Below are 24,889 nucleotides of genomic sequence, written 5' to 3' on the forward strand. Positions count from 1 at the left end.
TACTTCTATCAGCCTACACTGCTTTTGTACCTAGAATGCATTTTAAAATATAATCTTTTAGCACACGGTGCCCAGTACACTTTCATTTACATGTTACATAAGAAGCACCTCTTGATCTTTTGCCTTCAGCAACCAATGATTACATGCCTCCTACCTTTTCCATCTCACTCACACACCACTCACAAATATATCACACTGCATACGGAGGGCAACAAAAAATGATTAAGTGTATTTATTTGAACATGTTTCAATTATAACGTAAGGACAAAACGTGATTCTTTCATCCTATAAGCATTGCATCCAACCTGAACAATTACCAAGCGCTGGCACGTCGCAAACCCGCAGATAATCTTTTAGTTTTCAGCACATTGACCAGAAAGAATACAGCAAATGTCCTAATGTATGATTCACTCACTCTGTGCTGCTCCTCCTACACATGTGCCCTGGCTTCGGCTCAAATGCACACAGCAAACAATCCATCCCACTCACGAAAGCACACCCGCTCACACACACTTTTTGAAATAACCACAGAATCACAGAATCATACACATTCAGCTATATTCCTTCTCTACTGCTAAATAATGGTATAGAATCTAAATTGTGCACCATTGAGAATTCTATCAAGAATGTTTCATAATCAATTCTCAAATTTAAGGAGACATATTATGAAAATCTGACTTTTTCCATGTTTAATTGCTATAAACAGAGTCAGAAAATGTGAAAAAGGACAACCCAGACACTTTGTTTTGGTAAGCCTTTCTCTGCAAGCATTCGAAAAATCAAGCTGCTCAGATTAAAATTAAAAGAAATTAATTTATATATATAAACTGATTACACTGATGACTTTTACATTATTGCTAGGGCTGTCAAACAATTAACTGTGATTAATCGCATACAAAGTTAAAGTTTGAGTTTGCCTAATATACGTATGTGTACTGTAAGTAAATATATATATATATATATATATATATACACACACAAATTAATGTATATATTTAAGAAAAATGTTTTTTACATACAAAATATTATTTATATATAATATAAATTATATAAAAATTTAAATAAATACATATACTTATATACTTACTATATTTCTTAAACATATATATGAATGTGTTTGTATTTATATATACATAATAATTACACACAGTACACACACAAACTCAAATTTTATTTTGTATGCGATTAATCGCAATTAATCATTTGACAGCCCTATTGCAAATAATTATTTCAAATAAATACTTTCTTTTGAATGTTATATTCATAAAAGTAATCCCGAAAAATCTGTATTATTCCACAAAAATATTGAGCAGCACAACTGTTTTTAACACTGATAGTAATAAGAAATGTTGCTTATAAAAATAATTACTGAGGGATCATGTGACACTGAAGACTGGAGTAATGATGCTGAAAATGTAGTTTTGCCATTACAAGAATAAATTACGTTTTTAAAATATTATAACATGAAATAGTTCTTTAATAATAACTGCAATAGTATTTCACAATATTACATTTTTACTGTAGTACTGATCAAATAAATGCTGCTTTAGAGAGCATAATATTTAAAAAATGTGACCCTGGACCACAAAACCAGTTGTAAGTAGCACAAGTATACTTGTAGCAATAAACTGTATAGGTGAAATTTACTGATTTTTCTTTAATGCCAAAAATCATTAGGATATTAAGTAAAGATCATGTTCTATGAAGATATTTATTAATGATATGCGTTGCTAAGAACATTGGGACAATTTTAAAGATGATTTTTGCACCCTCAGATTCCATATTTTCAAATAGTTGTATCTCAGCCAAGTACTGTCCCAAATACAAACTATACATCAACTGAAAGCTTATTTATTCAGCTTTCAGATGATGTATAAATCTCAGTTTAAAAAAATTGACCCTTACGACTGGTTTTGTGGTCCAGGGTCACAAATATGAAAAAAATCTTACCAAGCCCAAACATTTGAACAGCAGCATCCAGGAACCAAATTATACAACAAACATTATATAAACAATATATTATTTGGTCCACTGACCACGGTGAAAAAACACATCATTTCCAAGAATGCTTTACTTTACCCCCAAATCTTCAAAATGCAACCAAACAACATGAAGCAGCTTACAAGTTTACAAGCAGCTTAGACCAACTCTCTGTTCTTGCCCATTTGTTGTTGTGTAACTGTAACAACATGTTGATTTTCTCTTCTTGTCATTCCACTTCAGTATCCTATAGGGGGAGGCTAATAATATTTCAAATATTATAGCTATATAGCACATTAACATACTATTAGCATACCTATTCTGCCATATAAATATATAGAGTAGTATGCTATTCCATACTTATGAATTAAAAGGTAGAGTTCTTAAATTATGACTTTGCTGAACCTTGCTAAGACTTCTGGATAGAGACATCATAGTGCTGGAAATGCATGTCATGCATTGCTGCAGGATATTCAGTCAAATCCAAAACATTCAGGTTGGACCCAGAAACAACACTGTTGATGCATATTATGCATAACAGATGAAACAAAACAAGCCTAATGTAGGCTACTGAGGAACAATGATGGGCGGCAGCAAAATCCCATGCATCCCAGCAGCATAGACACCAGAAGATAGTGTGTTCGCTGACACTCGACCCACTTATGTATTATCTTGGCACACAATGCATTCAGTTTGGCCTCATTTACACTGAACTAATTAATTTAACTAAAAATAGTCCATGTGGCCCCTACAACACCACCAGAATTTCAGGCTCCTTCACTCTGATCCCAAATAACTCACATGAGAAATCATATATATATAGGCCATGAGACAGATGGAGCGATGGAAAGGAGGCTAAAGGGGGGTGGAGCCTGAGAAGGCTATCCAAAAGCATGCTAAATAAACAGCTAAGAAATGTCACAAAATGAAGACTCTGATCCTCCACATTTCATTTATTGACAACCCAGGCAGAACGCATTTCCTTTGCAAGGTGAAACAACACTCCCTGCTGGATTTAAACTTCATAAACTGAGCTAAGCACACACATTTTACTGCATATTAAGCATTATTTGTGCTATAAACTGTGCTCTTTATTGATGAGGTCAACCTATTTGCTATTCAGCACATTATCACAGTCAGTTCTTTACAAATTACCTCAGTAACATATAACATTAATTATTGTTATACAGAGCACACGGCATATAGCAAATAGAGTATCTATTACTGACATAATGTTAGTGTGCAATAGATTTTAAGCTCCTATGCTTGATCTCTGATAGTCATATTGCATCCACGATCACCTATTAATAGCCAGACTTATCAGTTAACATAAATACTGGTCAACATAACATTGAAATCAATAACTCAGTAAAGCTGTCCACCATGACATAAACTTTAAGAACAGAAATGCAGCTTGAAAGAGAGACTTAAACTGTGCTTCAACAAAATTGCAATCAAGAACACATCCAAATTTTAATGTGAATACTGGTGGATGTTGGAGTCACGACTTGGAAATAATATATACATTATTAAATAATGAGAAAGAAAGGAAAACCCGAACTAAAATACCTGTTTATGATGTTTAGAATTCTTAAATGGGCTCTAACACAATAGGTTTGCCAGTGCAGTAATAAGAGTTAGGATACAGACTTCACCTCAGTGTGTGTCTCTGCCCCCTGTGTGTACTGTGAGGACACCTCTTCCAGCTCAGCTCTCTCCTGTACAACAATAGCAGCCAACTCCCCAGGCTGGCAGGAAATCTGCTGCGCTTGGTTGCCATGGAGCAGTTTGTCTGCATCCGATTGGTCCTCGCCGAACAGCTCCTGCAGCACCCCCTGCTCTAGCTCCTCCCAGTAGTCCCACGCAGGCTTGGAAGAGTTTGGCTCGTGTTCAGAATCAGTCAGGTCTGAGTCCCAATCGCTATCTCCTCCTACAGCAGAAGCCAGAACAAAGTCTGCCTTAGAACCGCTGTCCTCCGATTCAGAATCATATACCGAATGTCCCTCTGTAACCAGCAGGTGGCAGTCAGGAGCAGCCAGGTAAACAAAACTATCTGTAGAGAGGAAATCACATTCGTCGGGGTAAGGGCAAGGTTTGGCAAAGGAAGTAGGAGGCGGTGGCTCCTCCGGTGCAGGTTTGGTCTTGACGCTTTCTTGTGTGGTAGGGGGCAGCACTGACACTGCCAGGTAGACGAAACTATCTGTGGCGACAAACGGATCTGCATCGCTCTTGACTAATAAGGTTTCTTTAGCTTCATGTTTGGAGGGAGACAGTGGTAAAGGCACATCAGTCTTCGATGTGTTCACAGTGTTATGAATCTCTTGGGATGGAGATCCTGTGTCCACGGGTTTCAAGCGTGCTTGTATTTCTGTAGCTTTGGTTGTGATCTCTTTACAAAATGCATGCCTTCCTAGCTCTACGCTATGAGCTCTCATCGCGTAGGGATCTTTTTTGTTAAAAGTTGCCAGCGTATTTGCTTTTGGAATTGAAGAGTATGCCCCAGTCTTTCTGACATCGACTTTTCCCTCTTCCCCTTGACTAAGAGATGTAATGCTTCCAAGATCTGACATAGCTCTGTCATTATCAGAGGTGATGTCCTCCCTACTAGTCTGGCTGGGATTTGACATGTAGACGCCACTCGAATCTGAGTCTAGCGTCAGGTTGGAATCTGGTGACTCGCTATGGCCGTATTTGTTTCCCATTTGGCCTTCAATGGTGGCAAGGTCCAAACTAGTTGGGACTTTTTCACGAGCAAGTGTAAGGCTCCCTGGCTGAGTCACAATAACACTCCTTAGACCTTCACATGTTTGTAAATTGTACTGAAATTGTGGTTCATCATCATCTAGGCTTTCCACAACCTCTCGGTTCATTCGCTCAATCTCCAACATGTCTTCAGCTCCCAGTTCTGAGCTTGTACCTGACGGAGCTTGTGAGCCGCCAAACCCAGATGGAGGATGTAAAAGAGGCCAGCGCCTTAGAGAGCCAACACTTTGCAAGTCTTCATTCCACGACTCATCCCAAAGTGAATTAACCATCTCTAACACAGCTTCCCAGTTCTCTTCCTCACATTCGAGAGTGGTATTTTCAATCCCTGGCTCAACGCTCTCCTGTATGAGTATCATTTTGCTCTCTTCTTCGAAAACTTCCTCAATCACACTTTCAATTTTGGTTGCTTCAGCTTTACGTTCCTCTTGCTCCCGCAAAATCTTCCATTCTTGTAGAGAGCACTCCTTCAAATCTCTTGTTAATGTAGACTTGCCGAGTTGTCCGTCCACGTTTCCCTGGTGCTCAGGGAATGGTGAAAGACGAGGAATGGTCTTTTTGTCAGAGACACTCCGAATTAGCAGAGAGGGTAGTGGGGGAAGAATTGGGAGGTTATGTTCTGCACCACCTTGTCTTACCGTCCTCCTCCTGCCAATCAGTCTCCGGGGCCAAGTAGACTCCATCGGTGTAGGAGAGACGGCAGGTCTTTTTGATGTCTGGGAGCGCAGAAGGGGTGTAGTGTCTGTTTCGGGTTCTGGGGTGGTTGGTGGTGGTTCTTTCTCAGGCTCAATGTTCTGTGGTTTAAAAGTTAGAAATAGGTTATCTTTCGCCATGCCCCCACTCTCCCTCATACCTTGGCCAATCTCTAGTTTGTCCTGGTCTTCTTGACCACACATCAGGGCACTTACTGATAACTCTGACAGAGGTGGTCTTGGTGAAGTCGGGTGAGTGGGTAAAGACTGCCTGTTGAATTGCTGATGGTAGGGCAATGGAGAGGGAGAGAAGAACACAGACGGTGTATGCGTACCAGTGGAGAACGGGGACCCAGAGAAGGGTGAAATCTGTGGGGAGGTGAAGCTGTTTGGAAAGAAGGCAACCCCTGGGTTTAAGTAGGTCTTTTCTCCTGGGGAGAGTTCGAATGTTTCTGGGAACTTTGGTGGAGACAAAACCTTCCAGGAGTGCCGGCAGAGGTTGTCCTTCTTGCCACTCTCCTGGAGATGATGCCGCTTGTTCATGGATCCGCTTGGAGCCGAGCTGCAGGATACGCTAGGGGACGCCGACCTCACAAACCCTCTTGGCGACTTGCTCAGTTCATCATTTGCCAATTTCAGAGAATCAAAAATGAACCTCTCATCCAGTTTTCGCCCACTGCTGCCTAGCACAGAAGACCTTGTGTCAAACATGTCTCCACCTGCTCCCAGGGAACCATTACTGGAAAAGTCAGTTTCTCTACCCCTTCTCGAACCCAGAGTGCTGTGTGCTGAACTGTGGTCGATCTGTTCGTTGATACACATTGTGTCATAAATGGAGCGTTGAGGGATGTACCCATCTTCATTGTAGCCCTCTCTTTCATCCCCTTTTTTCGAACAACACGGGCTCTGCCGTAAGCAGCCGGGACGGCTTAATGGCTTTCCCATTGTGTCACTTTTTGACGATGGCCTCCTATACGACCTCCAATACAATCCTAGATAAGTCTACAGCATGACGTTGGCAGAGCATGTGTACTTTGTCTTCTTAGCAATTACTGGAGACAGACATTTTTGATTTTAACTGAAAATACTTAAAAAATACTAATATTAAAACTTACTGGTCTTCTGGTGAAGGCAAGGGGTTAGATACTTAGGGAATGGCTTCAGTATCTCCACTGGGAATCGAAATGAAAATTCAAAATGTATAGTTTGACGGCAACATCAAGTGGGAAGGAAGCAACTTTGTGAGTTCGTATTACATATCCATGTAAACAGAGTAGCTTTTCATTTAGAAATTGACAAGAAGCTGTGTCTATCCCCTTCGTTTAGCCAGATATAAGCAGTTCTGTTCCAAATTTAGAGCTCCCGTTCTCCTGAGGCAGCATCTTTACTCTTCAAAAATGCACAGCATTGGAGCAACAACTCACTTCTCTTCTTCATTCAAATGTGACATAACACTTCTCCATGGTTTCTTTGCCTCTTGCCTCTCTTCATGTTGTTAATCACTGACGTAACTCTAGCAATCAAAGCATCGCAGGATGACAGATGGTCGGTCCAAGTCCCTTGTGCGCCGGTGGTCCAGGTGTGAAAAGTGTACAGGAATCCAGGCATCCAGTCTGTATTCCAGCATTATCTTGCAGCTCTCAGACTCCTGTCCTTCGTCACACAGAAACACAGTTGGTTTGATAAATAGCCTCTTATTTCAACACCAACGGCAGCTCTTTCTCTCCCTCCTCTCTCTTACTGCCTCACTATCACTCTCTCAGCTCCCTCCCCTGAGTTTTGAGGCTGCTTCAGGGCTTTAGCACTTATCAGGAGCTTAGGACTTTTTTTGCCTCGCTCATTTCATTTCCTTTCAGTCACTTTTATCTCAATTTGGTTTGACCTCTAATAAGATGGCTTAGATTTTCATCAGACGCTATCTGCATTTGCCAATATCCTTGTCTGATCTGCGTAAATAAGAACCTTGTCTAAACTAAACGGTTAACGCAAATTAAAAACCAAAGTTTGACGTTGTGCGTTTTTCAAACGACGATTCAGTCATGCACTGCCAGATTGTCTGTCTTTGTTGTACTTCTCTCTCCCACACACTCTCCTCTCATTCTCGAACCCTCTCGAATCACACCTCATCTGCCCGGAGCACGCCCACACACTCGTTTTGAACAGGCAATATAAACGTGATCTGTCCCTGAGATGCGTTATCTTTCTGTCCGCCGTGACCAACTGTACACATATGAACAATTGGTAGAAGATATAGTGATGAGCATTTGCCCTTTAACGACTGTAGATATAAATAGTTCAGCTGCCTCACTTACACATTGCTCCCCTTACGATAGCCAGGCGATGCTGAAAGTCAGTGCGGGCTAAATTGAATGTGGGACATTCAGGTTAAGTCAGACAATAATTGCATTACTAAAGGCTGATGCCTATATACATAAAAGTGCTTTTCATATCTGAATTGCATGATTCACAACAGCAGCACCACATTCAGAATCCAGTGTGAAGCACAAGCAACAGCTCTTGTCTCTGTTACCATGGTAGCGAATGACAATTGGCTTTACATCGTAGGCTGGCGCTGCATCTATCTGTGCAAATATCAGCATAATCATGTGGCTAAACATTGCTTATTTGATTCCCCATTGTTGCCCTGTCAAGGTCCTGTCACTTGAACTAACATAGCAGGACTGCCCTCTATTGACTGAGACACGACACTTTGACTCCATGAATGCATCACACTCAATGTTGCATTAACATCTTTTCTAGAAGCGAGACATCTAATTACAGAAACCAAGCAAGGTTTTGACTGTCAGAAAGAGTACTTTTTAAATATTTTTTAAATTGGAGCTTTTAGGGCACGTATTAGCTTTGAGACCATCTGTTCCTGTATGTCTGTGGTCTAGAAAAAAAATGGTTTCAGCTGAAATGAACATTCAAATTTGTCTTTTTCTTTGGTGCATCTTTACACATGCAAATTTGCATCTATTGAAATGCTCTTACCAATGGTTTAGTTCACTTCCAGAATAAAAATTTCCTGGTAATTTACTCACCCCTGTTATCCAACAGGGTCATGTTCTGTCTTCAGAAATGAAGGTTTTAAGCATTCTAGGATTTTTCTCCATATAATGAACTTCAATGGTGCCCAGCAGATTGAAGGTCCAAATTGCAGTTTCAATACAGCTTCAAAGTGCTCCATACACAATCCCAGCCGAGGAATAAGGGCTTTCTCTAGCAAAACGATTGGTCATTTTCTAAAAAAAAATGAAAAATTTATATACTTTTCAACCAGAAATGCTTATCTCACACTAGCTCAACCTCACGCAATACATGAGGCAATACAACGACCAATGTCGGACGATTTCGAAGTTGGAGGAGAAAATGAGAGCAAATTTTTGCCCTACTCTACATTTTTGAACACAGACGAAGAACGTTCAACGTGATTACGCAATGTGTGAAGACACACATGTGCATCGCATTCGTGGTTAAAAAGTATATACTTTTTTTTTTTTTTTTAAATGACAGATCGTTTTGCTACATAAGACCCTTATTTCTCAACTAGGATTGTGTAGAGCTCTTTGAAGCTGCAATGAAACTTTAATTTGGACCTTCAACCTGTTAGACACCACTGAAGTCTACTATATGGAGAAAAATCCTGGAATGTTTTCCTCAAAAACCTTTTCAACCTCAAAAAACCTTCACTTCTTTTCAACTTAAGAAAGACAGACAAACATCTTGGATGAAATAAGGATAAGTTAATTATAAGGAAAATTACCAAATTACCAATACTCACTTTAAAGTATTAGTTCACTACCAGACTAAAAAATTCCTGGTAATTTACTCACCCCCATGTCATTCAAGATGTTCATGTCTTTCCTTCTTCAGTTGAAAAAAAAATGAAGGTTTTTGAGGAAAACATTCCAGGATTTTTCTCCATAAAGTGGACTTCAACGGTGACCAACGGGTCTAAAATGCAGCTTCAAAGGGCTCTACACGATCCCAGCTGAGGAATAATAGTCTTATCTAGAGAAACAAATGCTCATCATGCACTAGTTTGACTTCAAACATTACGTAGTCAGGTTGGAAAGGTCACATGTGATGTTGGCGAAAGTAACAACACAAAGAAAGTCAAACGGCCTTTACAAAAACGATGTCAGACGATTTTGAAGTTGGAGGAGTAAATGAGATGGAGTTTTTCACCCTACTCTATCTTTAAACCAAAGTACACAGACGAAGAACTAACCGCGTGTGATTTTTCAACGTGATTACATAATGCGTGAAGACACACATGCGCATCACACTTGTGGTTAAAAAGTATATCAATTTTTATTTTTTTCAGAAAATGATGATTGTTTCATTAGATTAAGACCATTATTCTTCAGCTGGGATCGTATAGAGCCCTTTCAAGCTGCAATGAAACTGTAATTTGGACCTTCAACTCATTGGCTCCCATTGAAGTCCATTATATGGAGAAAAATCCTGGAATGTTTTCCTCAAAAACCTTAATTTCTTCTCAACTGAAGAAAGAAAGACATGAACATCTTGGATGACATGGGGGTGAGTAAATATCAGGATTTTTTTATTCCGGAAGTGAACTAATTCTTTAAACCAAATGACTTCAGTGGTAATGACCCTTTAAATGTCAATAAATGAAAAAGTAGCAATTGCGCAGAATACAGGTTAATATCAAGGGCAACCCTTGAAAATCCTACCAAAGTAAACCAGTCACACGTCTGAGAATTCATATATATTTTCAAAGGTTACCAACAATGACATGATGAATGTTGAAACTTAAAAAGCTTTCACTAAATAATACTAAATACTGAGAAACAATATCTACTGTGACTAAAAACCAAACAATTCCCTCTGAAATTCATTTTCTGTAACATTCATGATAGAATAAATGACTTAAGGAATGTCTGTGGAGCTTGTGCAGAATTTCAGTTTCATTCATTTCTGTTTGTATTCCATTCCCATCTGAATAAAAGTAATGTGTAGATGCCATCAAATGTCTTATGATGTGTTTTGTAAGCTCTTTTTCTTTTTTTTTTTTCAAAGCAAGTTCTTAAGATTTGTAGGTTTTCATTAAGAGCTTTCTTCATCTGATGAGTCCAGGTACTTTTGCTGATGCTTAGAGTCCAGATGAATGTCCCGTATAGCTAGGATACGTGTGAGCATGCTCTCCATCATGGTGCTCTCCAATGGCTGGGCTGAGTACCACACAGGGCTGCTGGGATGGCAGGAGGACTCAGGCTGCAGGTAGAAAAGATCTGGACGTTGCTTCACCGAGTTTGAGCTGTGGATATACAAGAAAATGAACATTATAAAGTCTTGTTATTGAAACACCAGAAAAAGTGTTCTTCTCCTTCAAGCAAGAACAATTTGAATGAAGCTCATTTTGTGTGCAAAACTCAAGGACCATCATTGATCTGCATAATTGTAATTCAAATTAGGACTCAAAAATTCACAAAAGAGTGATAGAAGAGGGAAGAGAGTAATAAACTACAGTAAACGAATAGTTCACTCCAAAATTTCAGATGAGTGTTATTTTCATTCTTCTGTGAAACCAAAATGAGATGGAAGTCAGAAAATCCAAGCAAACAAATAAATGGAAGGGGATTTAAAATGACAAGCTCTAAAAAGTATTGTAAAAAGCATGATTAAACAAATCATAAAAGTCCACATTATAGTCTTTCTTTATATATATATATACACACACACACACACACACACACACACACACATATATATATATATATATATAATTTTAGTTGTACTAATTGTGTTATAAGCTGTTGTTTTTATTAGGGTTTTACATTATTAGCTTTATTTTTATTTCAGTTTTTAGCACTTTTCATTTTTATTTTAAATATTTTTTAAATAGATTTAGTTTTAGTTTACAATAATAAAATTAAAAAAAGTTTAGCAAAGCATTTCATTTTTATTTTATTACAAAAAACACTACTTCAGATGAATGCTGTTCTTCTGAACTTTCTATTTATCAAAGAAACATGAAAAAAAATCTACTCAGCACTTTTTAACATAATAGTAATATTTTTTTTTGAGCAGCAAATCAGAAAATTAGAATGATTTCTGAAGAATCATGTGACTGGAGTAATGATGCTAAAAATTCAGCTTGAAATCACAGGAATAAATTATATTTTAAAATATATTCAAATAGAAAGTAGTTATTTTAAATAGTAAAAATATTTCAAAATTTTACTGTTTTTGCTGTACTTTAAATAAATGCAGGCTTGGTGAGCAGAAGAGACTTCTTTAAAAAAAACATTAAAAATCTTACTGTTCAAAAACTTTTGACTGGTTAAGTTTTTTATGACAATTTTATTTTTAAGTGAACTATCCCTTTAAAAAAAACTCACCATTTTGAGAGATAGAACTCGTAGAGTCTGACAGGACAGCGTAATGGGTTCTCCACATTCTCAGGCATCTCCAAAAACTCCTCTTCCACCGTCTCTTCCTCTCTCCTCCTTTTACCAGCTGGTGCTTGATGTTCAATTAACACAAATCAAGGAATATTATGAGCACAGATGTACGCTCATGTGACTAGAAGCTCTGTAAAGATTTAAATACTACGTGGTCAATGCATCTTCAGCACATCCCTCACCTTTTTTGTCCTTTTCCTCTTCCTTGCTAGGTAGTTTGAAGCGAAGATAAGCGGTCATGCCACTTTTGGTGGTCTTCGAGCAGTGGGAGACATTGGAGAATGCAAGGCGTCGATGCTCTTCAACCGTTTTGAGGTTGAGCAGCTTGGCTCCAAAAAACAGCAGCGTGTTGAGCAGAACAATAGGAGACAGAGCACCCAACTGCTTGCATTCCCAAAGATACTCCTCCTCAACTCGTGAGTGTATGTATCCTGAAGAAACAGAAAAGCAGAAGTCATAATTGCTTTAAAAGCCTATTCACAATAAGTGTGAATTTTTAAATCTTGTACCAGGGACAAAAAAAAGTTTAAGGTTGGGCAGATTTTTAAACTATATTTTGAAATATTTTTACTATTTAAAATAACTGCTTTCTATTTGATTATATTTTAAAATAGAATTTATTCCTGTGACTGCAAAGCTGAATTTTTAGCATCATTACTTCAGTCACATGATCCATTTTAATATTCAGATTTCCTGCTCAAAAACATTTTTATTATTATTAATATGTTGAAAACAGCTGAGTATAATTTTTTCAGGTTTTTTGATTAACAGAGAATTTAGAAGAACAGCATTTATCTTTTGTGACATTATAAATGTCTTTATCATCACTTTTGATCAATTAAAAAAAAAACAGCAAATAATATTAGCATGATTTCTATTAGAAGGATCATGTGACAGTGAAGACTAGAGTAATGATGCTAAAAATGTAGCTTTGATCACCAGAATAAACTATATTTTAAAATATATTCAAAAATAAATCAGTTATTTTAAATAGTAAAAATATTTCACAATATTACATCACCATAAATATTTTTGTGGAAACAGTAATAATTTTTTTCATGATTCTTTGAAGGACAAAAGTTTAAAAAACAGCATTATTTGAAGTAGAAATATTTTGCAACATTATAAATGCCATTACTGCCAGTTTTCATCAATTTAAAAAAGGATGAAGGGTATGTTTTTTAATGTTGACACATCATCAAGTTTCTGACAATTTTTAACTAGTCATAATTGTTATATTATTTTACTACTCAACTGCAGTTCAGTTTCAGGGTTATTACAAACTAAATTAAAATAAACTGAAATAAATAATATAAAAAAATATATAAAAAAAATAATATATAAAATAAAAAAATAAATAAAAACTATAATGGCATCTCAATGACACTGGTTCAGATGTATTTAAAAAGATTTAATTTTTGAAAGTAAAAATATTCCATGTAGTCTTAAATTATGTCAAACCATGCACAATAATACAATGACAAAAATGCAATTTAAAACATTTTTGTTTGGAGTAATGGATGATATATTAAGGTAGTAAGCTAATCAACTTTATATGTCATCATTTAGACTCCTATATGCTGGTGTGCATACAAATAAGTAAAGATTTGTTCTTATTAATGCTTAAAATATCTCTGACCAATAATATATAAGCATATAGACATTGTGTTCATTCATTGAGCTGTTAATATTTACTCAAAAGCTCGTCTCCATTTTGTTGGACTTTGGTTTTGTGAACAGGCTACACATCTGACAATAAATTCAGTTTTGTTTTGTTTTTTTCAGTGAGTGACAAAAATTAGGTCATTTTGAAAAGGATATTCACCTCCAGGTGGCAATGCATCTCCCCAGTCCTTTAGCAGTGTGGTGATGTCAGTGATGAACTGACTATAGAGCGAATCCGTGAAGATATTTTCAAGACGCTCATTTTCAAGCAGGCACTAGAAATGTGAAGAATATGACAGAATGTTTCATTTAAAATGCTTAATAGAACATGTACGACATGTGACCACAAAACCAGCTGAATAAATGAGCTTTCCATTGATGCGTGGTTTGTTAGGATAGGGCAATATTTGGCTGAGATACAACTATTTGAAAAACTGGAATCTGAGAGGGTCAAAAAATAATAATAATAATAATAAATAAAAATATTCAGTAAAATCGCCTTTAAAGTTGTCTAAATGAAGGGTCATTCCAGCTGGAATCATCAAATTTTGGAAAAGTTCCCCACCTGACCTCCTCAGATTTGTCTGAAAAAAATCCATGTGATGGGTAATATGCCCAATAGATCATATACAAAATTTCAGATCTCTACTGTGCATACTTTTTTCACAAAAAATCTGTAAAAAAAGTTTGTTTTTTACCCCGTTTTGGCGTCACAGTCTGAGTGACCATGTTCAGACTGAAATATCTCCAGAACTAGTTGTGCCAGGTCCATGATATTTTCTGGGCTAAGAGTCCTAGTCCAGAACTGCATGAATTACAACTCACAGCATTGTTACTGAATTTACACCTGAATGCTGGCCCTCTACTTTTCTTTGAAACTATTACTTTAAGGGTTTTCAGATGTCCATAGAAACTTCAATTTTCAATGTATAAGCATCAAACTTGGTAAATGGTCTGATATGTACCATGTCTTTCACATCCTTTGATATCAGACAATAGAGTCTGATGGATGTTGTGATATTAAGGTCCAAAAATGGAAAAAACTCATTTACACCAATGTTCAGAGCAATATTTCCCATGAATGACACCAGGTGTGATCATGAAACTTGTTTTTTTGAAAGAGCATATTGTTATTGATAAAATATAAAAAAAATTAGAATGGGGTTTTGCCTCATTTTTCTGTAATGATTTTTTTAAAACTCAGAGTTTCATCACTGATCCTATTGTTCACTTTTGCTATTCAACTTGGTATGGGCATTTCAACAGAATTTATTAATGTTCCACTTATACAAAAAATACAAAATACAAAAAACGTACTTCCAGACATGAGTCACTTTAATAATGTATACCACCAACACAAATAAATGTGTGACATAACAGTTACTGAAAGTTGTTCATGAAAGTGTCTGAATCCACAGTTTCATTTTCTTTTATGACATAGCATCGCCCAGTGGAAGTAACTGGCACATCAATTTTCATTATGATGTGCTGGAGAGGCACCCAACAGACATCTTCCCTTTTTGGCCAAAAGTAGCCTCTAGCTGGGCCATGGGGATGCAAAAAAAGCACTTGAATGTCTTGCTCTGTGTCAGAGACGTCTCTGATGATACCAACCCACCACTGTCGGTCATACACACAAGTAACATATTGTCCTTGGGCCATATCTGTGATGTGAAGGCCTTGTTCAACTGGGTCAACCTCAAAGTTGACATGGAATCCTGGTGTTCCTGATACTCGACTGACCTCAAAATTGATCACTGTTGACTGATTGATTGATTGATGCTAGATCTCATACCACCTGAATATTATTATTTCTAATCAATATTGTCCTGCTTTCTCAATGAAAATGGATGTATTATTCACTAAATTGGGTGGAACATCAAGATTAGGTACTTATGTTGCATTCCATTGAATGTCGGTAGTCGGTGAATCCGAGTTAGTTCTCCCGATGTCCGTCGTAAATGCGTTCCATTGTAACAGTTGGCAAAAATATGGATGCCTATGGATAATTCCAACCGACTCGGTCTGCACTGAACTGGCCCGAGTGTGTGTTTCGGAACCCCAACTTAAGTGGCCGTTCCATTGCACTTTCCCGAGGTGGAGGTCGGATTTCCCCGAGTCCCGAGCACAATGGAATGCTGCATTATAGCATTAATTTAGGCATATGAGTTCAAAATAGCTGGTACTACAGTAGTTGTGAATGTCACACAACAATGATTTTTTTAAAAATTATTACAGAAAAATGAGGCAAAACCCCATCCCAATTTTTTTTTTATATTTTATTAATAAGAACATGCTCTTTCAAAAAAAAAAAGTTTCATGTTCACACCTGGTGTCATTCATGGGAAATATTGCTCTGAACATTGGTGTAAATGAGTTTTTTCCATTTTTGGACCTTAATATCACAACATCCATCAGACTCTATTGTCTGATATCAAAGGATGTGAAAGACATGGTACATATCAGACCATTTACCAAGTTTGATGCTTATACATTGAAAACTGAGGTTTCTATGGACATCTGAAAACCCTTAAAGTAATAGTTTCAAAGAAAAGTAGAGGGCCAGCATTCAGGTGTAAATTCAGTAACAATGCTGTGAGTTGTAATTCATGCAGTTCTGGACTAGGACTCTTAGCCCAGAAAATTTCATGGACCTGGCACAACTAGTTCTGGAGATATTTCAGTCTGAACATGGTCACTCAGACAGTGATGCCAAAACGGGGTGAAAAACAAACTTTTTTTTACAGATTTTTTGTAAAAAAAAGTATGCACAGTAGAGATCTAAAATTTTGTATATGATCTATTGGGGATATTACCCATCACATAGATTTTTTTCAGACAAATCTGAGGGGGTCAGGTGGGGACCATTTGATGATTGCAGCTGGAATGACCCTGAAGTTCTTAGCAATGCATATTACTAGTAAAAAATTAAGTTTTGATATATTTGCAGTAGGAAATTTACAAAATCTTTATGGAACATGATCTGTACTTAATATCCTAATAATTTTTGGCGTAAAAGAAAAATCGATAATTTTAACCAATGCAATGTATTTTTGTCTATTGCTACAAATATACCAGTGCTACTTAAGACTGGTTTTGTGGTCCAGCATCAAAAATATTAATAAAAAAAACAAAACAAAAAAAAACGGTTCAAAATAAAACAATTACATGTAATTACATATATCTGAAGCAAAGGTGTAATGGCAGATCAAGCTGGATTTAGAGGAAAATGATTTATTTTTAAGGTCAAACCTGCTGAATGCCCAGGCACAGGTAGTAGATGCTATCGGGTTCGTAAGGCTCGCCGTTCGGCCTGCGGACCTCCTTGATGAAGCGGCACAGACCGTAACTCAGATCCGCAGAAGTGCACTGCAAAACATCCTCCTTCATAGTCATTGGACCTGCTGAATAAGACACAGTGGGAGAAGAAAAAGTTGTTAGGACACATGGTGGGTCAGCGCAATGTCACACACTAACTGTGACAGTGACCTTTACTAACGACACACGCTGCATGAGTCATGAAGCAGACGGAGAGGTAACGACTCCGTGTTCTGACCCATATGTGTGAACTTACGGGACTGCTGCTGCTCTTGCTCGCTCTGTCCTGTTTTCATTCGCACCCAGCTGGCCCAGGCTTCGACGCCGTACATTTGGTTGAGCTTTGTGCTGGAGGTACTAAGCCAAACACCGCCCGACGTATCGGTGCCAGATCGCTTACGACCCTGAACGAGACACAAAAACACAATTTTTGTTACTAGGACATTATGAAAGAAAGATTAAACCAAGTAAATCAAATATCTTAAAATATGCTGTTTCACAGCTCTTTGGAATAGCAAATAAGTCAAAGTGCTAAAATAACTAAAACTGAAAATAAAGCAAAATAGAAATATTTTAAACATTACTAAAAAATCTGGTAACAGTTTTTTTTTTAAGGTGTCGTTGTTACACATGTAATATGTACTTAGTATTATAATAACAATTAATTATGCATAATTAAATGCAAGCAACCCTAAGCCAAATCCTATGCATAAAGTAAGTACATGTAGTTTATTAATATTACTCAGTACTTTACAAATGTATAATTACACTGTAACAAGGGCTCCTTAAAATAAAGTGTAACCAACATTTTTAAAAGTAACAAAAAAGCACTAAATTACTAAAACTAAAAAGAGAACTGAAAATATGAAAATAAAATTTAATTAAAAACATTAAATAATATGAAAGTATAAAATACTGACATTTTATTACTTTTATTTCAGTATTATTACTTAAATAATACTGAAATAATAGTAAATAATACTGAAATAACATTCATTTTAAAATAGATGAAGATAAATTACATTGTATATAAAAATTATAGCTAATATATATATATAAAAAAATAATAATAATAAAATAAATTAATTAAAAAAAAAAACTTTTTTTTTTTTCCCCAGAAGCAACAATAATTTTACTGGGAAAAAAATATTTTGTTAGCATGATTAGCAAGTTAATAGCATGTTTATAACATTAGCATGTTACTAGCTTGTTGATAACGTTGTTAGCACGATTAGCAAGTTATAGCATGATTCTAACATGATTAGCAAGTTACTAGCATGTTTATAGCCTGATTAGCATGTTTCTAGCATGATTAGCAATTTAGTAGCATGTTGTTAGCATGTTTCTAGCATAATTAGCATGTTGTTAGCATGTTGCTACCATGATTAGCATGTTAATAGCATGTTCATTCAAAGAAATAAAAAAATAAAAGAAAATAAAAAGAAAAATACATTTCTTTCCAGAAGCAGCAATAAATTTACTGGAAAAAATGTTTTGTCGTTAACATGTTGTTAGCATGACTAACAAGTTAATAGCATGATTAACAAGTTACTAGCATGTTTATAGCCTGATTAGCATGTTGCTAGCATGTTTGTAGCACGATTAGCATGTTACTAGCTTGTTGATAACATGTTAACATGATTAACAAGTTAATATGATTCTAGCATGATTAACAAGTTACTAACATGTTTATAGCCTGATAAGCATGTTGCTAGCATGTTTATAGCACGATTAGCATGTTGCTAGCATGAGTAACATGTTACCAACTTGTTGATAAGATGTTAACATGATTAACAAGTTAATAGCATGATTCTAACATGATTAACAAGTTACTAGCATGTTTATAGCCTAATTAGCCTGCTACTAGCTTGTTGATAACATGCTGCTAACATGATTAGCAAGTTAATAGCATGATTCTAACATGATTAACAAGTTACTAGCACGTTTATCGCCTGATTAGCATTTTGCTAGCATGTTTCTAGAACGATGAGACGTTTCTAGACGTTTCTAGAGCATGATTAGCATGTCACTAGCTTGTTGATAACATGTTAGTATGATTAGCAAAAGATAATAGCATGATTCCACCATTAGCAAGTTACTAGCATGTTTACAACCTGATTAGCATGTTGCTAACATGTTTCAAGCATGATTAGCATGTTACTAGCATGTTTAACATGTTGCTAGCTTGTTTCTAACATGATTAATATGTTTCTTGCGTGCTTCTAACATGATTAGCAAGTTACTAGCATGTTGCTAGCATGACTAACATGTTTAAACCAGCTAAAATCAATTGATTATGTAAAAAAAAACAGCTTAAAACCAGTCTAGGCTGGTTGTCTAGTATTAGTTGGTTTAAGCTGAAAATAGCTGGTTTAACCTTGGCAGGTCTCCCAGCTTGGCCAGCTAAGACCAGCCTGACCAGCTAAAAAGTGGCCAAAACCACATTAAAACCAGCCTGGGAGACCAGCCAAGGCAGCCATTCAGCTTAGGCTGGTTTTAGCGTGTTTTGTTTTGTTTTGTTTTTTTTAAGTAGGGAGTTGTTAAGCTTTACTATAGCAATAAACAGTTTAGATGCACCATAGGTCTCTTTGTGTAAAAGTTTTCACCCCCTCAATGAAAGACCATGGGATTTTAGGTGGTTTTCGAAAACCGTAAGCCAGATCAGTTAGAAAAGATATAGCAGCTGCTTATACAGCAGATCGGCAAGTTGCCTTTCTCAAGCCAACTTAAATATGTAAATAAACAAATAGATCAAATGTATAGCAATGAATGAAGCCAATAAAAGATGATGCATGAGTATGCCTTACACTAAGTACAAACATAAACAATAACATTCGATTCAAGTAAAGCAGACGCAGACACTTCAGAATGTAAAAAAACAACAACATTTTGACAGATGCCGACACATTCGTTTCCTTTTATGGCGAATTTCTTCAACTGCAGCAGCCTCCATGGCAACCACTCCTCCATCATCTCCTTCACTTTCAGCTTCTTCTGTCCCCATCTGGCCTGCATTCAGTCTCATTGTATTTGGCTGCGTGGTGTTATGTACAAACTTCTCTGTATCTTTCAGCGTTCTTTTCTAAAGAGCCTCTGCTTCACACTTTAAACAAGCTAGACCGGTCCTATGCGCCAGGTTTCCTCCGGAGGGATACGAACCATCCAAATGCCATCTGACGGTATCACACTTCTCACTGCACCCGTTTCTTTTCCTTCCTTTCCTTTTCTTTCCTGACAGAATAAAAAATGTTCCTGACGATTCCTGGTGGCAATTTTGATCTATCAATTCCTTTCTAGCATCAATATCATTTTCAAACTCCTTGTACAGGTCATCAAATCTGGGATGGATTTTAAGTACAGTTGAGGTCAAAAGTTTACATCCCCCTTTAAGAATCTGCAAAATGTTATTTATTTTACCAAAATAAGAGCGATCATACAAAATGCATGTTATTGTTTACTTAGTACTGACCTAATAAGATACTTCACATAAAAGATGTTTACATATAGTTCACAATAGAGAAAATAATTTATAAAAATGACCGTTTAAAAGTTTACATCCCCTCGATTTTTAATACGGTGTTGTTACCTGAATGAACAGTTTTTTTTTTGTTTAGTGATAGTTGTTCATGAGTCCCTTGTTTGTCCTGAACAGTTAAACTGCCCGCCATCACACAAATTCTATGGTTTTCCAGCATTTTTGTATATTTGAACCCTTTCCAACAATGACTGTATGATTTTGAGATCCATCTTTTCACACTGAGGACAACTGAGGGACTCATATGCAACTATTACAGAAGGTTCAAATGCTTACCAATGCTCCAGAAGAAAACATGACGCATTTAGGAGCCAAGGGTGAAAACTTTTGAAAAGAATGAAGATGTGTACATTTTTCTTATTTTGCCTAAATATCATATTTTTTCCATTTTGTACTGCCCTTCAGATGCTACAGAAGATACTTACATGTTTCGCAGAAGACAAAATAAGTTAAATTTACCCAGATTCCTTCCAGGCTCTTAATGCATAGTTTTTCCTTCTGAAGCATCAGTGAGTGTTTGAACCTTCTGTAATAGTTGCATATGAGTCCCTCAGTTGTCCTCAGTGTGAAAAGATGGATCTCAAAATCATACAGTCATTGTTGGAAAGGGTTCAAATACACAAAAATGCTGAGAAACCAAAGGATTTGTGGGATCTGAAGGACTTTTCTGATGGACAGCAGGCAGTTTAACTGTTCAGGACAAACAAGGGACTCATGAACAACTATCACTAAACAAAAAAACAGCTGTGGATCATCAGGTAACAACACAGTATAAAGAATCAAGCATATGTAAACTTTTGAACGGGGTCATTTTTATAACTTCAACTATTATTTTCTCTTGTGGACTATATGTAAATGTCTTTTATGTAAAATATATATTTCAGGTCAGTACTAAATAACATGCATTTTGCATGATCCCTCTTACTTTGGTCAAATAATTAACATTTTGCAGATTCTGAAAGGGGAATGTAAACTTTTGATCTCAACTGTACATTAAACCATTCACATTTGATATTTTTTCTTCTCCAGTTTTAACTTGTAGGGTAACAAGTCTAAGAAATGATAATAAAAAAAAGACAAATTCTTCATAGATTAAGCTAAGCTCACTCAGAAATTGGAGCCGGTATTTTAAGCTTTGAAAAATAGGAGTTTTATTTCTGTCAGTAACCTAGTAAAGCTCTGTAATGAGCAATAGTCTGTAGGGGATGATGGGACTATGACATCTACATGTGTAATTTCAGCACACAACACATCTGAATTAAGAAGTGTTAAAGGAATGGATCACCCACAAATGAAATGCTATTCTGTTTCACAGAAGAAAGAAATCATACAGGTTTTAAATAACATGAAGGTGAGTAAATGTCATTTATGACAGAATTGCTATTTAATGAGTTCAGTTTAGTTTCATTTTGTTTCAAAGCACATCCAAAACCAGAGGTGGATTCATACTTTTCTTACAGCTTTTTAATGTGGCATGAACAATACTGTTTATTTCCAGGGATAACAGTGACATTATTTATTAAATTAATATTTTATTGAATTTATTTAGCCAGATGAACACAGACTCCTCTGACTGTTTATTAAATGGTCCACAACATTCAAAATTTAATGGGAAACCAACTTTTTGTTCATGTCCACAGTCCACAAATTAGCCCAATTTTCGACAACAGCAATTACATTTGTTCTTCTCCTTGAGAACTTGAATGGTTTATTGCACAATGTCTTGTATAACCAAAGGTACATCGCTTTATAGAAGTCTCCACAACTTTTCTATGTACAACAAAACAAACCTGATGAAAGAACAACAAAGACGACTTTTGCCAATGACAAATGAAAAACATAAATACCTACATCTGCTATGTGCAAATCATTTTTAAAATGACCAGTCAAAAATGGAAACTACCTATAGATGACAATGCAAGAAATGATACAAATGCTTTGGAACATTTTAACAGTCCTGTTAATTTTGACAATAGACACAGCCAAAATTATCTTAAATACTAAAAACCTTAAAAAACTAAGCTTTCTTTGAAGAAATAGTCTCTTTGCAATTAGTGTGCTCATAAGTAAATACACTGATCAACTTGTCACTTGACATGAATTGAATCTATACCTAAACTATACAGTGTCAGAACCATTACTAATGTATAACAACTACTTTTCAAGTGAAAAACAAGACAGACTTGATTTGGCAGACTTCATAATTGGACAAAAGACTTTGGAAACACTTCAGTCTTTATCATTCATCTAAAAGTTGGGAAACAACCCACTTCAACAGACTTCACACTTCAACCTTCCAAACTGTGAAAAGACTCTGGCCGATTCTCTGTCGTGCTGTCGTTCGTGACAAATGCCTCCGAAATAAGCCAGGAATCTGATTCTGTCAGATTACATACCCTTTTTCTGGGAGGGTGGCTGTCTCGGCCCCTCTTACGTCTCTTCAGCGTCAACACCAGTCTGTTCTCTTTAGCTGCTCCAGGGTCAACTGACGCTGTGAAATGACATAATGTGTTATTATTTTGAGAGATTTTACACATTACAGAAACACAAAATCTGTTCAAATGTATTTTTAACGCAAGAGATTAAAAATGTGTCATGTCACTGAATCACGTTTTAGTAGCATCAGGAACATTTCATGCACTGCTTTCAAAAATAGCACTTGTTTTTTTTTTTTCATCAAACTTCATCAAGAATAAAATATTATCCACATTTGTTCAAACATGAATGCAAATGGCATTAGAACATGCTATAAACTAAGGCTTAGTCCATAAAATGCTGAAAAACTGCTGGAAAAATCAGTTTTAGTTAGCACTGAGTTTTGAGAAAGATGGACAAAAATAGTGTCTTTTTTCCATGACGAGACACGATGAGATAAAGATGAGACAACAGTAAGGTCAGTAAATGATAACTGACTATCATCATGCAATTTGATGACGAAAAAAAAAAGAGACTAAAATGTATTAGAAAAAATTAAAAACTTCAGCAAAAACCTATTTTTATTTTTGTGAAAACTTTTGTGAAAAGCAAGGTTGACTAAATATGATAACTAAAATGCACATTTGAGTAAGACTAAATTAAAAACAGCTGCCAAAATTAATACTGCTGTACGGTTAATTAATAATAATCTTATTGCTAAAATGTCAAGTTCTCTTCGACTAAAACTAGACTAAAATACTTTCGATTTTCTTTGACTAAAACTAAATAGGATAAGGTTGACTAAATATGATAAATACTAACAAGGACATTCAACACAGCACTGGAAGACTAAAACTGAAAAACAGCTGACAAAATTAACTCTAGACAAACAGCACAAATCATTAATATGTTGACATGTTTTACTAGAGAAAAAAAATAACTGAGATTAAAGAGATGACAATTACTCTATGATTTACTCACACTCAAGCCATCCTAGAAGCATATGACTTTTTTTTCTTTCAGACAAATGCAATCAGAGTTACATTAAAAATTGTCTAGTCTCTTCCAAGCTTTATAATGGCAGTGAATGGCTGTTGAGATTTTGAAGTCCAATAAAGAGCATCCATCCATCATAAAAGTACTCCACACAGCTTTGGAGGATTAATAAAGGCCTTCAGAAATGAATAGATGCGTTTGTATAAGAAAAAATATCCATATTTTAAACTTTATACACTGTAATCTCTAGCTTCCACTAACTGTTGTACAAGACAATAGCATTTCAGCGAATGACGCAGGCGTAGCGCAAGATCCGGTAAAAATATGCTAGTCTCATGAGAACCAAGTTTTGTTAACAGCAAAGGAAAACCAGTCTCCTCTGACTTTTTTTTTTTTTTTTACTTACAGATCCTTGTTTTGTACTTCTAATTTGTGACCGGCATTTTGTTTTGCTCTCTCCACCGCACTTCCACGTTCGACCCCGCAAAAGCCAGATATTACGGTTTATAAAGTTTTAAATATTGGTATTTTTCTTACACAAATGCATCGATTCTCTTCAGAAGGCCTTTATTAACCCCCTGGAGCTGTGTGGAGCACTTTTTATGTTAGATGGATGCACTTCAATGGACTTCAAAATCTCAACAGCCATTCACTGCCATTATAAAGGTTGGAAGAACCAGGACATTTTTTAATATAACTGATTGTATTCATCTGAAATAATAAAGTCATATACACCTAGAATGGCTTGAGGGTGAGTAAATCAGGTAGTTATTTTCATTTTTGGGTGAAATATTGTTTTAATTCTAACTAAATATTTGAATCAATTAACATTTCTTAAATCTTTTACTTACAGCGGGGAAAATCATTTTCCAGATCTGGCTGCTCTGAAGACAAAGACGTGGTCGGAGCAGCTACCGGCTCCTCTGGTTCCGTCGATGGCACCGGTGGCTTCACATTGGCTCCAGGATCTTCAGTATCTGCCCAGCTGAAGGGTGTTGGTGTTGATCTGGCTTCTGACTCCAGATCACCACTGTAAGTGCTGCCCTGGTCTAAGCAAGACAATATGTGCAACACAATCAAACACAGAAAGA

The 24,889-nt window shown here is 36.3% G+C and overlaps 1 protein-coding gene across 1 annotated transcript in view; it reads right to left on the reverse strand.

The window, feature by feature from the left end:
- Positions 1-10,158: 10,158 nt before the first annotated feature.
- si:ch211-266o15.1 (zinc finger MYM-type protein 4) overlaps positions 10,159-24,889 on the reverse strand; it is a 35,576-nt gene continuing 20,845 nt past the window's right edge. The window contains 8 exon segments of the mRNA XM_051132560.1: positions 10,159-10,722; positions 11,807-11,930; positions 12,052-12,300; positions 13,695-13,809; positions 16,787-16,938; positions 17,109-17,256; positions 22,784-22,878; positions 24,650-24,847. Of these exon segments, the coding sequence (XP_050988517.1) occupies positions 10,512-10,722; positions 11,807-11,930; positions 12,052-12,300; positions 13,695-13,809; positions 16,787-16,938; positions 17,109-17,256; positions 22,784-22,878; positions 24,650-24,847 (1,292 nt within the window). The 3' untranslated portion in view covers positions 10,159-10,511.

Source organism: Labeo rohita, chromosome 17, assembly GCF_022985175.1.
Source record: "Labeo rohita strain BAU-BD-2019 chromosome 17, IGBB_LRoh.1.0, whole genome shotgun sequence".
Classification (NCBI taxonomy): domain Eukaryota; kingdom Metazoa; phylum Chordata; class Actinopteri; order Cypriniformes; family Cyprinidae; genus Labeo; species Labeo rohita.